At 42.5% G+C, this 16,492-nt stretch overlaps 1 protein-coding gene and 2 long non-coding RNA genes across 30 annotated transcripts in view; 2 read left to right on the forward strand and 1 right to left on the reverse strand.

Moving 5' to 3' along the window:
* The window catches only part of QKI (QKI, KH domain containing RNA binding), a 478,774-nt gene extending 475,336 nt beyond the window's left edge, over nt 1-3,438 (reverse strand). For 10 of the 28 annotated variants that reach the window (XR_012054688.1, XR_012054692.1, XR_012054686.1 and 7 more), the window contains exon 1: nt 2,595-3,436. Coding sequence is in view for 13 of the 28 variants with exons in the window: in XM_072926055.1 (XP_072782156.1) it covers nt 2,595-2,736 (142 nt within the window). In the remaining 15 variants the exon portion in view is untranslated. Of the gene's footprint in view, nt 1-190; nt 2,144-2,594 lie in introns of those variants that run through there. The other 18 variants (XR_012054694.1, XR_012054693.1, XM_030269592.4 and 15 more) reach the window with 9 other exon arrangements.
* Nucleotides 2,155-16,492, forward strand: part of LOC140683515 (uncharacterized) — a 52,954-nt gene continuing 38,616 nt past the window's right edge. Inside the window, exon 1 of the long non-coding RNA XR_012054702.1 lies at nt 2,155-2,685. This is a non-coding gene — a long non-coding RNA (uncharacterized lncRNA). The remainder of the gene's footprint in view (nt 2,686-16,492) is intronic.
* On the forward strand, nt 6,462-14,953 carry LOC140683516 (uncharacterized). Its single transcript, XR_012054703.1, has 2 exons — nt 6,462-8,271; nt 9,249-14,953. It is a non-coding gene; the product is annotated as an uncharacterized lncRNA (long non-coding RNA).

A 16,492-nucleotide genomic window follows, 5' to 3' on the forward strand; every position in this document is an offset into this window, starting at 1 on the left:
TCTGCTGGAGGATGTCAGTGGAGCATGTAGTTCAAGATATTTAACACAGCCCACACTGGTAGCCAGGATAGGTGTTCTACAGGGAAACACTTATTCCAACTTCTCAACTGTTCACTGCTACTGCCTATTCCACCTATGTAATACTGCCTGTAAGCATACAATACGTGAAGGTCCATGCAAATACAGATACCTGCACAAATCCACAAGTATTTTGTCATTCTTTGCGTCTTCTACCAGATTTGATAATTTTACTGCCCGAGTCAATAGTGGCGCTCCCGGACTCACGCCTCAGAAAAAAAAATAACTGGCGCCCCTTAGTGTTCAAATTCTGAAGTCTTGAAGCAATTTACTAGATTTGCATGAAACTTTTTTTTTCAACATTCCAAAAAGTTTTCTGCCTCCACAATACTTCCACCCATTTGCCAACATAAACAGGAAAAGCAGAAAAGCTTAAAGGGATAGCAGGCTTCTTCCAGAGAATCACAGATTATATTTTATTTGCTTTTCTTTAGAAGAAGAGAGTGGAGAACAGTTCCAACACAGTCCTTAAACTTTGTCAGCAAGAGTCACAAAAGCTCCCATTTTGGAACTCCAATACTTTGCAAACAGACTTCCAGAGTTTTCTGTATTTCAAAATATATAACGAGATATAAGTATTTCGAGAATTCCTTTTTCAGTGTCTTTTTTGTGTCGGGAAATGGTTTTCTTCCTTTTGTTCTCTGAAAATAAAAAAAAAAACAGCTCCAGGCCTCCTCTGGCCAAATACATGAAGTTGAAAAGATTCACAATTTAAAAATCAGTTATCAAACCTCTGGAAGGCTCATTTGTGCTATAAAGGAGTCTTCTCGGTCAAGTTTCTTCTTGATGTTTATTGTCAATCTAACTATTCTGAAGAGGTTGTTCACTGTGGTGACCAAGAGTGTAAGTTCTACAATAGTTTTGCTCTTCACATCCACATTTGCTCCAATATAAAATCAAACTCCTCCAAGTATCTTGAAAATAAAAATAGACTCTCCCATTATAATGCTTCCCACAATCCGTATTTGAGTGTTCTTCATCGTTTTTTTGGGTTCCTTTACATTCCTCTACCACTTATTTCAGAAGGTAGCATTTTCTCGACACGCTTTTTTTGTGTCGCATTACAGTCGCTATTTCATTTTTACAGTCTTGGCAGAGGGCGGGGAGTTGTTCTACCAAATATAACCAGTTCTTTCATCTTCAGAGGTCAACAACTTCCCAAACTTCTTTTAGCGAAAAGGAATACATCCGCAAACAAGAACCCTAACTCAAAATCTCGAAAATCAGTACTTCACACTAAGAATCCCTACAAGTTGAAACTGTATAAATTATTTATGGCCATATGATATTCTACAAAGCTATCAAATACGATTAAACAAACAGGTCTGTTGTGATGCACTAAATAGTTATTATACACAGGTCTAAGTCACCAGAAAGCCTAGATTTAAAGTCATAGGAACGAAATGCTTCGACAAAAAAAAACAAACCCGTGAACCCGAGTACAAGGCGAATTTAAAATACTAAGAACAAGTGTTTCACCTAATTTTTGATACACAGTGGGTCTGTTACTGTAGTGGGAAAACGTGTGGGACACAGGAAGTTCCCAGCTCGTACTTTTCTTATTAATTTCTAAAGCGTGATTATTTATTTGTGAAATCTTAACCCCAAACAAAGTTATTAGGGAAAAAATTGGGGGTATGGGGGGGGCCTCGCCCCGTGCCAGGAGCGGGTGCGAGGCTGGGGTGGACGTTTGGCAGGAGCAGACCAGGCAATTTCGTAATCCTTTTTGTTTCTCCCTCTTCACTAAAGTCACACGTAGGAAGGCGTCTGTCAAGTTCAGTTTCTTTAAAAGGTAAGGATAGCCGAGAGAATTTACTCGCTTCCCTTGCGATATAGGAAAATGGTAATTAGTTTGCGGCCAGTTCGGGGTGGGGTAGATCTGGAGCCGAAGAAAGAGCTCAGCCCCCCCTCCGCCTTAGTCATTCAAGTCCAAGCAGCTTCCAGAACAGCCAAATCTCGAAACCAAACACCCGCCGCCCCCCCGGCGGGGGCCCCGGGGCCGGGCGGCGGAGCGCCCCGAGGGCGCCGGCAGGACCCCAGTGTCCCCCGCCGCCGCGGGAGGGAGGGATGCAGGGAGGGGAGCGCCAGCCGCCAGCCAGCCTTTCCCCTCCTCCCTGCCTTCCCCCAGAGCGCATTCCTGAGCTCCTCTCCTCGCTCCCTCCCCTCCGCGCCGTAGTTACCCTTCCCCCGGTTTAAGGGGATAGTGCGAAACAGAGTAAAAAGGAAAAAAAGGAAAAATAAGGGGGAAAGCACTCCTGGGGGATCGGGGCTGCCTCTCCCCTCCCACTCGCTCCCCGAGTCCCCCGGCACCGCGCGGCGGCGGCCAGGGCGGGGAGAGCCCGCACTTCCCCTTTGTTTTCGGCTCCCCAGCCGGGGCCGGGAGCGTGCGGGGAGCAGCGGGGAGAGCGGAACAGGCCCCGGCCCGTCACCGCCGCCCGGCCGGGCCGGGCCGGGGGCCCGGGCGGGATCCCCGGGCAGCGGGGGGGGGAAGGGGGCGGCCAGGCGAGCGCTTTTACCTTCGTCCAGCAGCCTCTCGAGGTGGTTGAAGATCCCGCAGAAGTTGGGGAGGCTGCTCATCAGCTTCTTGTCGTTCATCAGCTGCATCAGGTAATCGGGGCTCGGCTTCGGCTTCTCCTTGGTTTCCATTTCCCCAACCATATTCCAAGCCCGCGCAGAGACGGCGAGCGCCCGCAGCAGCTCTGCCGAGCAACGCGACCGCGGCACGGGGCGCCCGGCTGGATCCGGGCGGGCAGGGAGGCGGTGGGGGAGGGGAGGGGGCGGGGAGGGGAGCTTCCCCGAGGAAGGAGGAGAAGAAGGAGGATTCAAATCCGGAGACAACGCAGACAACGCTGAGTCCCAGGGACCGAGAAGAAAAAAAAAAAAAAAAAAAAGAGGAAACTCGGTAGAAACCCCCGTGCGGGCTGCGCCCTCCTCTCCGGGCACAAGGACCCGCCGCCGCCGCCTCTCGGTGCCGCCGCCGCCGCTTCCCTGCTCCGTGCGCCCTCGGCCGGCGCAGTCCTCGGTGTGTCCCCCCTCCTCCTCCCACGCACACACACGCCGAGCCCGGTACTCCCCTCGGCGCTGCCCCCTGTCTCCGCGGCGGGGGAGGGAGGGGACGCGCGGGGCGGGCGGGCGCTGCTGCCGCGGCTGCCGCTTCCGAGGAGCCGCCGCCGGTGTCTCCCCGCTGTTGCCGCCGCTGCTGCTGTTGTTGCCGCCGCGCTGCGCCTGGTGTGTGTCTTCCTCCTCCTCTCTCTCCCGCCCGCCCTCCCGCCGCCGCTGCTGCTGCTGCTGCCGCCGCCTGTGGCTGCTGAGTCTCAGCCCCGCCGCCGCCTCCTCACTTCTCCTCAGTTCGCTCCGGAGTTCGCTTCAGTTCAGGCTGCGCTGGCAGCAGCGGCGGCGGCGGCAGGAGGGAAAGGGGCAGGGCCCGCGGGGGTGGGACACGCCGGGGGCGGGACCAGAGGCGGGGCAGCCGCTGCCCGGCGGCGGCGGTAGCGCCGCTTGGCGGAGCCGCAGCTGTCCCTCCCTCCCTCTTTCCCTCCCTTCCGCTTCGGGGGCCCGGGGCGGCGGCGGCGGGGGGATAGCCGGCTTCCCGTGCGGCTCCCGCCCGGCCCCGCCGCGCGGAAACACGCTCTCGCGCGGAACTCTCCCAAACAAAGTCGCGTCGCGGCACCTCCGGGGCGGGGACGCGTCACGTGCGCTCTCCCCCCGGGGGCGGGGAGAGCCGCGCCGGGGCGCGCGCCCTCTCGCCGTTCCGCGCGGCCCCTGTGTCGCGTGGCGGCGGGGCGGGGAGGGGGGGCAGGTGTGTGCGCGGGGGCCGCGGCCGCGCTTGCGCGCGCGGGCGGTGGGCGGTGCGGACGGCGCGTGGGGTGGTTCCCGCTCGGTCTCGGGGCCGGGCGGGGAGCGCGGAGCCCCGGAGGAGCCGCCAGAGTGCCCCGGCAGCAAGCTGCCGACCGGCTCCGCGGGGGGGCGAGGAGGGAGAAGCGGGGCTGCCGGGAGCCGCCGTCTGCGGCTGCGGGGTCCCGGGAGCGTCGGGTGTCGGCGGGCGAGGCGCGGAGAGGGTCGGGGTCCGTCCGCGCTGGCGCTGCCCCGGGCGGGCAGGGCCGACCCTTTGCCCCGAGTGCGCAGCGCCTGCCCCGGCCGGCAGCCCGGGCCGGATCCTGGCCCGCTGAGCTCCTCTCCGCCCGAGCCTCTCCGGCAGGGCTGCGCTCCGCCCTTGTTGCTTGTAGGGCAGCGTCGCGTTTTGGCATCAGCCGTGGCTTGTTTGACGGGTTTGGATGGGAGACGTGACGGGAGCAGCGGTGTCCGGCAGCCAGAACCAAAATTCACGTGCTCCATCCGCTGTAGCCGCAGAGGCAAAGCAGCGCGACGCGGTTGCTTGTACGTATTCCTCCTTCCCCGCGCAGCTACTCGGTGCTCTTGGTATTTAGCACTTCGGAGGCTGTCAGGAAGCTTGGAGGCAGTTCGCGTAGCTTGGCAGAGCTTTTGTTAACAAAGCTGGATGAAAATCGCTGCATTCTTCACGTAGCTCGCTGAAAACAGTCATATTTCATAGGACTAAGTATAAAGTCTAGCTATTGCTTGAAATCCGTAAAAAATTCAAATGCATTTCAATACATACTTCACGGTATTTGAAGATACGTTCAATGTTAGGTTAATGGCAATGAACAATGCTTCCTAAACTAAAAGAAAACAGAGACACGTCATCTTGACAGGTGTACAATGTCATTGGGTATTGTCAGGTAGTGTTAACTCTGCTTTTCCTGAAAGATGTGCTTTGACAAAAATTTAGAGAATGCATAGTAAGAATGTCTTGAATTATTGCATTATGTCCAGTGTTCATTGTATATTCCCCCTCTAAAAAGGTAGCTAGAATTCTATTTGGACATTGGAGTTATGTCATTTCAGGGATTTGTTTACAGTAGTAGAAATTAACAGCTTATGTAAGGTAAGTCGGTCTTACTGCTTCCATCCTTAAAAAATTGTATATTTAGTAAGAAAATACTATCCTTGTTATCAGAGAATAGCAGTGTTAGAAACCATTATTTTAAATATAGATTCTTAGTTCATCAATAGCATGCCCACAGCACACTGTAGTATGCTTATAGATGACAAAACAATGCAATTTCTATTTAGTAACATGATTGCATTTACTTTATTCCACCTTGTTTTAAGATTGTGACAAGTTTAAATACGACTTTACATGCTTAATTAAATTGCCATCATTTTGCTTCTTGTAGACCAGTCTGGACAAGGATGCATTTCCTTTGCTTGGTAATTTTTAACTGGTAAGTGAAGGCTCTTTTTAACCCTGAGAAAGCATGCTGTCAAATCCTTCCAATTTTTTAAGGGCATTTGCAGAAGAGCAAGCTTTCCTTTTAAAATTAGATGGACGTAGATGATGTTAGAATAATTGTTCTGGACTGATGATTCTCACAGTAAAAACAGCATATGGAGACTTTTTAGCAGATTTGGTGCAGCTGTTCCCATACCACTTCATTATTGCTTCCTGCACATAAAGAGTTTCTAGTGCTTGAATATAAGTAGATAATACAAGGTAAGAAATACCAGCACAAGTTGTGTAGTAACACTAGTAATCTGCTAATAGGAACAATATAGTTTGTCCTAAGGTATTTTGTGCTTAGTGACAGCTGAGATGGTCCACACCAACACTTGTGGAATCACTCATGCCAGTGCAATGCAAAATTCAGGCTCTAGTTTGCTCAGTTGTTAATCTGAATTATTTTCTCAGTCGGAGCAATACAGAAATGGAGGCAAAGCTTTGTGATGAAGCTGCCCGTATAACTAGGCATAAATGACAGGAAAAGTTCTCATCCTTGATTTTTTCTATAGATACTTCAAAACTCTGAATTTAAGTCTTTAGAAAAAAGTGGAACCTTTTTTTCTCAGCTTTAGAAAAAAGCACTTTTTCCTTGGAAAAGTGGAATGTTTTAATAAAACGCGAAAAGCTCATCATTAGTTTCAAATAGGCAAATCAACATGGTATCTTTCTTTAGCAAGTACACAGCAAAAACCATTAAAAAATGCTACCTGAAAGCCCCTCTCAGCATACCTTATGTTCTCTCTCCCTTTACCTTCCCACACTCCCACATTGCAAAAAAGGGCATTTTAACAATTCCTGGGAGAATAAAGTTGAATTAATTCAGGTTAAAGAGCTGTGAGAAACCATAGCTCCCATCAAGACTGGCATGACTACAGCCTGATCTATTAAGACAGTAGAAATACTTTTGCACTCTCTTAATTTTACAGCTTTCCCAAGGGGAAGAAAGGCAGGGGGAGGACATGGTACAGGCCTGGGTAAACAGGTTCTGTGGATATGGGGGAGAGGTTGTGTGGTGTTGGTATCGGGGAAGGGGAGGGGGCAGGGAGGTAGAGGGGCAGGGAGGTAGAGGTTGCTTATCTATTTCAAGATAACCAGGTCTTGAGGTCTTGTAAGGTTCTTTCGGTAACTACCCGATGTCTTGACTTCTATCTGGACAACAAGCAGAAATTCCTATCTTCAGCTGTGTTTTCATCTAGGTAGCCCTTCTTGTATCATGTAACCTGTAGTACTCTCCAAGTTTCTCTTTTAAGGTGAAGTTTTATTGCATTAATCTAATCTCAAAGTTAGAAGAATTATGATAATGCCAGCAGCAGCCTCTGTGTATTACAGTAAAGGCCTGCAATGATCATAAAAAGCAAATTCAATTACTGCTATAATGTTCATAGCTGATAACACCTTTGGAAATAGAGGCAAAGGCTACTGACTACTGGGAAGCATGCTCTTTCAAAAGTGTTAGCTATTATTTCCAGTGTCTCTATTGACCAAATCATAGGCATAGGCTGTTGGATGTCATCAGCCTTCTGTGGTTCTGTCTGAAACAGGAAGGTACCAATATGCTGTACTACTCTTCTTCAGGGAAAGAAGTAATTCTTCACTCACCTATTACAGTCACTTGAAAAAAAAAATATTGCGTATGTGATTCAGTATAGAATCATTCATGGTGTACAAGAGTATAGCTACTGTAATCAAACATCAAAAACAGATGAACATCTGAAATACATTTATCTCTGCAAAATGATGAATGCCTTGACAGAGTAAGGTCTAGAGCCAAACCGAAAATCTCACGGACCAATTACATTAAAATTCTATGCTGTGTTTGACAACAAAAACATATTTCCCTTGACATTAAAGCAAACTGTCAGGTAACTTTTCAAGCAGAAGCTATAGTAGTGTATCATTCAAAGTAGTAAGCAGATGATGTAGTGTTCAAAAGGTATATGTCCAAGTATTGTGTATAATCCTGGAAGAGATAATGCCTATGTTTGTCCAGTGGGGTTGTTATGTGATTGTTGAAGAACTGATGAAGGTTTTAAGCACACCTTTGTCTGGGAGGATTCAGATTTGTATCTCATATACTTTAAAAGCTACTTTGAGCTATACAACAACTGTGAAGAAGGGTGTAGTAGCCCACAGTATCAACTCCTGGTAGAACTGGCTCTTCCTCAGTCTGGAATAAAGGAGCCAGAAGAGATACCTTTGTGATTCATCCACTTACACAAGAGTAGGAAGAGCTACATTCTCGTTGTTCCTCTGCTTGTGTATTAATTATGCAGTTATTAAGCTGGGGAGAAAAGACAATACTAAATGAAGCAGAAGTTTTTTTCCAATTTTGACCTAAATCTTGTACCTGTCAGATAAGGTGTGTATTTCATATGCCTTGAGGCGCTGTTACAGGATACTTTTACATGGATAGGATGGAGAGGACTAAATTCTGCTTGATAAAATACTAAGTATTTTGTGTTACTCTCAGTAGTTAGGGAGGGCAGGGGTACCTCTGTATTAGGCTTCACCTTATCTACCTGCCAGAGACTTAAGCACGGAAAAGATGTAAATCAGTATATAGTAGAGTGTATGACAGCTGTATTCAAGATTATCATAGAATTATTGCCTATGAGATTGCACTTTTGAGTAGATAAATTCCATCGGTTTGCAGTGGCTGTACATGCAGTTTCTTTAAGTCCTAGGCAGACATTTTTCTAGAAAAGATAGTCTTCTAGCAAGAAGAAAAGGTGTGTCTGTCTAGAGAGGGTGGTGCTTCTGCTGTGCTCTTGAGAAAACTCTGTGCATTAAAAACAAAGTTTAGATGGGTTTCATTTCTCTCTGTCCAATAGGAGATGAAAATGAAGTCTCAGGTATGGCAGTTTTATTACAGCATTGTTGAGAAAGGCAGAAAATGGTTATGAGAAAAAGAAAAGCAATCTGTCAAGGCATAGAAAAGAAAAAAATGCTAGCAGTTACAGAGAGAAAACTAAATTGAGGTACTGCATTGTAAACATAAAATGTATCCACTTTATCTTCTTCATAACAGCACTTAAAATTTAAAGGGGGGCAACACTATTTACAGAACATATTTGAATCCTGTATTTTGAAGGTATGTTTTGCCTCTAAGCTCATAACATTGCTGTATCTTATAATTTATAAACACTTGCATTATTTTAGTGCATTTTACAGGTAGATTATCAGTAATTGATGCTCTTCCTAGGTCAATAAAAGAAGCCAACTAATTTCTTGAACACACCGTGCAGTGTTGTCCCAGTTTTTCTAGCCCCATGGCTTCAGTTAGTGTACTAGGATATGACACTTTTCCATTTCTGCAGTCACAAAATTATTACCTTAGCCGTGTAGCTCTGTGCTCACTTAGGGAGGAATTTCAAGTGGCTTCTGGCCTGTCCCATTTTAGTAGCCAGCCCATGCCCCACATTGCAAAGTGGGAATAGCAGTGAGTGTGTATTACTGTAAATGCTGCCCAGATCTGTGGGGCACTGCTAAATCTGTGGGACCATTGCTAAATATAATACCGGCCAGTGGGAGTCCAGCTAATGCACATTAAAGTTTAAAAAATTACAGTGTTATCATATCTGGAAATTAGGAATATTGAGAGACCATTATTTCAAACATATTTGTGTTTTTTTACCTTCCGTTTGTTTTGAACTAATGCCTTAGTTTAAAACTGTCCAGAATAACATTCTGCATTTTAATTGATGAAGTTATCTCAACTACAGTAGTGCCCTCAGCAGCTATTTAAAATTTGCTACCTGTAGCTAAAAATACAGTGTTGAAAGATACTTATGTGTAAGATACTAACCAGTATTTTTAATTTTCACTATAGTGAGAAGTGTTTTCACCTAAACAATAGGATTAAAGAAATAAAAATAAATACTTCATAGCTGGGAAATTTGCGGATTTATTTTGGCCACCACAGTGGCAAAGAGCTGACAGCTAAAGAAACGGGTAAGTTTTGTTTTTCAGGTGCACCATGTTTTGGTAGAATACCACAGTGTATTGGTTACTGTGAAATATGAATGTTTTCAATCGTAATTTTGTAAATAGATTTAAATTAGCCATTCTTTTCAATTACAACTAAACCAGAATTTAAAATGCAGCTGAAGCATTAATTTAACCTTTTCTTTTAATGTGTGAAATGTGAATGCCTATGAATATTCACTTACACTGTGGGATTGCTAGTGATGTGTTGCATATGATTCTTAAAATGTTCAGTACTTACGGAGCAGCACTTCTTACAAAAGGAGCATATATTTAACTGGACAGAAAACATCTAAACAAATTATAAGAAAACTTATGCCTTTTTTAAAACTGCAGTAATGAGCAAGAAACATTTGTATTGCTTGGCCTTCTAAGAAAATGTAATTAATCAGTCTGAAAAGGCCAGAGTTTTTTGGGTTTTTTTAACTAGAAGTCTTCTTTTTCTACCTGCTGAAAATAGTTTATATTTTCCTAGTCTTTATTAAATGTGAATCCTTGTTTTAATGGTGAAGAGAAATATGTGAAGCTACAAAGCTATGAGAAAAGAAAGGGACTAAATGGTATGAGTGTTGAAAGCTTCTGGAGATGAGACAGAGTTGCTCATCAGTGTTCATCAGAAGCAAAGGCCAGAGCAGTGCTACAGTGGTTGTTGATTACTCACACAAAGACCATTGTGCTTCCATGTTATGGTATTCTCAGAGGCTCTTTTTTAATCTGTCCATTGCCATTTGTGCCTTTTCTCTAAAAGGAAACTACAGTGTTCAATTTCTTAATATTTTCTAATGGTCCTTTTTCACTTTAGGAAGCCTAAACTCTGTTTTGATGGTGGATGACTCATTGTCTCTCATTTGTTCCTCCTACCCACAGTCTTTCTCTTGAGTGTGGGAGATTTTTCTTGGAATATAGTAGCCACATATATTTGAATTATCATATGCCCTGGAACCCCTTTCACTGTTTTCTACTCTTCAGAAGCTATGAAACACTTTCTAGTCAAATACTTCAAGTTGCTTGGAAAAAAGACATTATAAAAGTGCAGAGAATTACTGCTTAAGCACTCAGATAAATTCAGAATTACCTTCATCAGGAAGCATACCCAATCTCATGCCATCTTTGTTGGAATTTTTAGGCTGGTGCATTGTAAGTCCCTATTTGACTGTCACCAGAGCTCAAAGGCCAGATCATAACAACCAGTAAAACATGACTCTTGGGCTCAGAGCCAAAAGGTGGACATTGCTGGGTTGTTTGCTTATATAGGAGATCTGGCTCGGTTTCAGGCTGCAGTCACTTTATACAAAATGTTATCCTCCTATATACCTATGCTGGATCTGATTATTGTTCCGAACGAATTAATTGCTTGATGCTAGTTAGTCACTGTTACAAGTTCATAAGCACAGTACTTGCCTTGAGGTATTCCACTTGAATCTCCAGAAGTTCACTTTGGTCTCATAGTTTTTGCATGGCATTTTCCTGCTCTGTGCAAATGTGTTCTTCACCTCTTGAATGTCTGGAGTGGCCATTGCAAACTGTTGAGCCATCAGCTGCATCTCACTGTAAACATACAGAAATGTTTTCTGTTAACCACTTCTGCTCTTGGCACAGTTTGAACAACTTGTGTTCAGAGTTTTGACAAGAATGAAATGACTGTTGAAGGTAATGCCGTGATTCCCTAGCTTTGACTTTCAGAAGTGTGTTAATATTTTACATTAATCTAGCCATTGTGTTGGCCAGACCACAGAGTAAAGGCGCAGAGGAATAAGCTGAAAAGTTCTCTGAGGTGTAGAGGCAAAATACTTGCAAAAATCGCTGCAGCTAACTTTGCAGTGTCAGGAAATCACATTTTACTCTGCTGGCCATCCTCAAATTCTTAATTTTTTTTCTACTATTCTTAGTGTGACATGTTTTATGATTGGTCTCAGATTGTGACTGAAATATAGGAAAGGGAAATACAATGCATTTCTTATAGATTCAAATTACTTCTGTATAGATCCATTCATGTAAGTCTAGATAGTCCTGTTTGTTTAGAACATGAGAAGGTTCCAATATTTTAGAATTTTCCTTATAATTTGTAGAAGCTTTTAAGGACCCTTCTCTAATAGGCAGTTTTTATTATGGAAGTTACTGTACAGTTCATAAATAAGAGTGATCACTGAAATGTTAGCATTATCTCTTATGGTATTGTATTTGTTTAAAAATTAGTATATGAAGGTTTCATAGACAGTTCTTCACCTTTTAGGTATTTAGGTAACTTGTCAAGTTGTTAAAGAAAGGTGATTACGCTTCTTTGCAGGTTTTTTTTTTTTTTTGACAGAACAGGTACAACTCTCTGGTTTTGGCATGTGCACACCCTATACATCTCAAGTCCTGATAGGGCTAAAAACTGTTACCCTGTCTGTAGAGCACAGAAATGCAAAAATTAGTTTCCCAGTGAGTATACTCTGCTGTTCAATTTTCATAACAATACTGTTTGTATATATATTAACAAATAAAAACTTGGTCTGACAGCATGCTCAGAAAACAACAGGTTGTGGTAGGAACTGTACAGGGAAAAAAGGTACTGTTAATTTTTCTTGTAGTGTTTTGATTAAAGAAGGTCAACATGAAAACAGGTATTAAGTAATCCAAATTAGACAGCCTTCTTTCTTCCCACTGTAGAAAGATCTGTAAAGTTCCTGTTATTTGAGAGGCTGGCAGACCATTTCTCTGCTAGAGGTGGAAGTCAGACACTGCTTGACCTAAAGCTTTTCCCCATCTCTAGAATTTTTCTACTTGGTTTTAAGAAGTCATGACCAAGTCAGTTAGATGGCAAATTTTCAGGCCAGAACGTGGTCTTCCCTTTAGCAAGTCAATTAAAATATACATCCCTATCTTGGCTTTCCTTCCAGGTAGTCTTACTTATAGCTATCCAGCTGATTTTCATTACTAGAGACATAATTGATATTTTTCTCCCAATTTGAAGCTTGTATGCACCTGTCTTACAGGTTCATAGCAAAATCAATTATCCCTCTAGCTACAGATACATCCTGGTGCTTCATTAGGAGTTTGTCTGTGTAGGTGGAGTCCTGCATCTCAGAGTGGCAGCAGGTGATGAGCTGGGGAGTCAGAGCAGCTTGCATGCCCCTGCTTGTACCTGATGTCACTTTGGTGTGGTCACTGACAGGTTTTGAGGAGGTCTGGTAACAAAAACCAACCAACCAACCGAATAACCCCACATTGGCTGAGTTCATTTAAAGAGGAGACTGAAATAGAGATTAATTTGAAAATAGTGTGCTTGGACTTTTCCTGGTCTCACAAGTCCATAATAGATTAGCAGTGTAGTAAGAGAAGTGATTATGTGACTAAAATCACCACTTTGCATGTAGTATTTATATAACTTTGCTGTAATTCATCTGACTGATGTGGAGTGTGATTAAATCAGTAAGTTACACCTATTTCATTATGAGTTTGTCCTCACAAAAAAATTGCTGTTTTGGCTGTTTATGATCAAGAGTTTTGTTTTTTGTGAAATCATTAATTCTGTCTGATAATAGACTTTAGTTGTCTTTATGCCCTTTTGGCTGAATAGAATACCTAAAACCAGCAGTTGTAGGGCAGAAGTCCTTTTATGTAGGTAGTATGATGTAATCACTCAAAATTAATTTGTCAGATCATAAAAAATAATGTATTACACATGCCTTCATTTTAAAAAATTAAAATATATAAAAACAATTCACAGATTCCTAAACTATTCTGTGACTGTTCAGTTGTGAAAGTTCACTAAATCACTTGAGTTTTATTTGTGGCCTGGTTTTTCACCTGTAATTTTTGACAGTGTTGTTTGTTAGAAATAGTGGAGTGTTATATGTAAATATATACAAACCTTGGTCCAAGTTGTATGGGTTTCTAGCACGCTTTAAGCTACGTCATGATGTCATTACCTCTCATTAATTGTCAAATTACCTAAAATTGCTTTTCACATAACCTACTTGTCCTTTTATGTAAATTATTCAAGTTTATATGTCAATGTGTGGACCATGAACAGGTAGAGAAATTTCTTCAGCTTCCTAAATGTGAAATATTTTTCTTCTCCTCTGGTAAAATTACCTGCTAAAAGCAAACCGGGCTAAAATCTGGCACATCCTTTGCGAAGGCAGTCTGGGTCGTGCACAGAGCACAGCCAAGCAGTGAGACTGAGATTGTATTGACAAGAACAAGATGAATGGCCCCCTGGAGACTATGGGGTTTGTATGCTCGTTTCCACCACCTTTTCATCCTTTTGTACCCCCTTTCAGTTCATATGCAGATTAACTCAAACCAAGTCCATACTAAATACTCTTTTTCACTTTAGTTTTGGAAGGTAGGTGGAGGATCTAAATATTTATGAGGCTTTTTTCCTCTGGTTTATGATGCACTCTTGTTGAATGTTGAGGAATTACGTTAATGAATGCATGCCTGCACACACAGACACAGAAACCAGGCAAAAGGAAAGAAAACCACACAAAGCATTGTCAGCTCTAATGTCAGTGCTTACTAAAACAGTTCCCATAAAAAAAAAAAATAAAAAAATAAAAAAAAAAAAAAGAAGGAAAGAGATTTAAAATCCATTGCCAGGAAAAAAATAAATTGTATGGCTGAGCACAAAAGAAAGAACAAAGTTTCATCTTTGCTTTCCTCAGCTGTAAATTAAGCTCTTGTTTCAGCTCTGAATAAAATTGAAATAAAACATGTTAATGAGAGCTTGTCTGAAGTCTTAACTGGATTTGTGTTTTCACTAATAAAAGACCAAGCTTCAGTCCTGTACAAGTTTTCTTTAACACCAGTAGTAATAAACATTATATTTTTTAGTATGGTACAAGATGCAGTTAAATATACTTTAATTAGACTTCCAAGTCAGATAATTAAATGACACTGGTTTTGCCATGATCTTGCTGAGTTCAGTACACTTCTTCAGGAGACTTAGTTTTTATGAGACAGGATTTTTATGAAAACTGAACTTTTTTTTATTAAATAGAATATACTGAGATTATAGCTAGATATACTAGAATATTAATTTATTTTCAGAATGGTTAGTACAAAACTCTAACTTAAGGAACATTTTCTCTATAGATGGAAAAGTAAATGGCATTAAAATACTACTGCTGAAATATGGGCATATTAATTCTTTTCATACTATATTGTCAAAAAGAGTTTCCTCTTCAACGTATTATCTCTGCCTTCCTTCCACCCCTTTTTATCCTCCAGTACACACATAGCTGTGCCAGACAGGGCTGCAGCTCACACAAGTGGGACAGTAAATTCTTCTGCATTCAGGGAGCAGAACAAGAGATTTTAAAATTTGCTTTTGTGCTATCATTGAAAAATGTACTGAAGCAATTGCAAAATAGTAGCTCTTCAAGTGGAATAGTATTTCTCTGTCTAGACTTGTTTTTCATATTAACAATATGTATATCTGAGGTTCATAAAACATTATCCTAATAAATATGTTTTATCTTTTTATGGTACTTTGTGTTCTAGGTATTCATTTTCCTATGTAATTAAATCCAATAAAGCCATCTATATTTCATTTGTTCTAAACTTCTTGGTTTTGATCTTAAAACACTGATTTTGTTATTTTCAGTTACTTTGCCTGTGTTACTCAAGGGTTAAGTGAAACAGCTTTGTTTAGCAGATCCCAGAACAGTAAAGCTGTATATGACCTACTAAAAAATTAGAACCTAATAATTGAATTTGCATCATTTTTGCTTAAGCTGTTATCCTTTAAATCTTCTCCCTCTTGTCTTTTTTTTTTTCTACAAGTCTATATAGCCAATTGTGACCACAGATACCATATTAGATAATGCTGAAGTACTTAAACTCCTTGAATGTGAATTAAAAAAAAAAAACAACAAAAAACTCAGTTTTGTCTGTCAACTGGTGAGATAGATTTCAAATTTGCCTGGACTTCTCCATCCTGGGCAAACTGAAGCACTTAATTGTTACCTTAGCCAAACATACTTGCACACCTTTTTAATGATGTACCTCTTTTCCTTTGGGGGTGGATTTGCAGGAAACGGAAGCAGGACTTCCTTCTCTGTATACATGTACAGCACACAGTGGGCTAATACGTGAGTGGGAAAAAATGCATCAAGCTGGTATATGTTGGAAGAAAAGAGCATCAGGGAGATTACATACTTGAATAAACTTTGAAAGAGAAGGGGTAGAGGCAGGCCTAGCAAAAAATCTTTATATGGAGGACTGTAAGGAAAAAAAAAAGTTCAGAAAGTCCTTGGCTTGAGCAAAGACTTTTGGGGGTTCCTTTTAAGCTATTAACATTCCCAAAGAGAGGAGATAAAATACAGGACACCAGCTAAGGTCTTTTTTATGGGTTGAGAAAGGTGGATGAACTATGGGCCTAAGTCAGGGAGTGAGCACATCAGACTCCTGTAATACGCTTTCATTTATAATAGCAAGTAAGTTCCTTAATACGCAAAAAAAAAAAAAAAAAAAAAAAATCCCCAAAGCCGAAGAGGTTTTAGTGCCCAGGAATTCCATATTAATGATGAGGTAAGCAATTATCTCTGCTTTTCCCGAAAGGAAGTGGCACAGGAAAATTTAAGAACGGACAAATATCATAAGCCTGAGCTAGGCATCACTCACACCCTGCTGACAGAAGGACAAGCTGCCTTCTCCAAGCCCAGAGGGTCATGTGGAAAGGGGCCCGTGTGAGGAGCCTAAAATAGACCAAGGGGACCTGTGGCCTGTGCGCTAGCTAGCTCACATTCCTTAAATAGAATACAGGACATCAACTAGTTACCTGTGCTCAGTGCTTTGCTTATTCCACTGAAACCAATCTGCATCCACAGATTTCTAGCCTATTAGAACAATCTCTGCTTCCAGAAGATAGAAACACACAAATTCATCTGTGAAAATAGAACACCAATACTTTCAGTGTGTTCTTAAAGGCAAGACCATGGGCCTACCTGGTGATCTGCCTTTGGAGGTTTTGCTTCAGCCATTCCTCACTTTCTTGAGTCCTACAACAGATCCAGACTTTGGGTTCCAATGCAAAATTCTGACTCCTGGAGAAAAAGGGAAAAAAGAAAAAAGAGGGAAAAAAAACAATTGAGCTGATTA

This window comes from Taeniopygia guttata, chromosome 3, assembly GCF_048771995.1.
Source record: "Taeniopygia guttata chromosome 3, bTaeGut7.mat, whole genome shotgun sequence".
Taxonomy (NCBI): Eukaryota; Metazoa; Chordata; class Aves; order Passeriformes; family Estrildidae; genus Taeniopygia; species Taeniopygia guttata.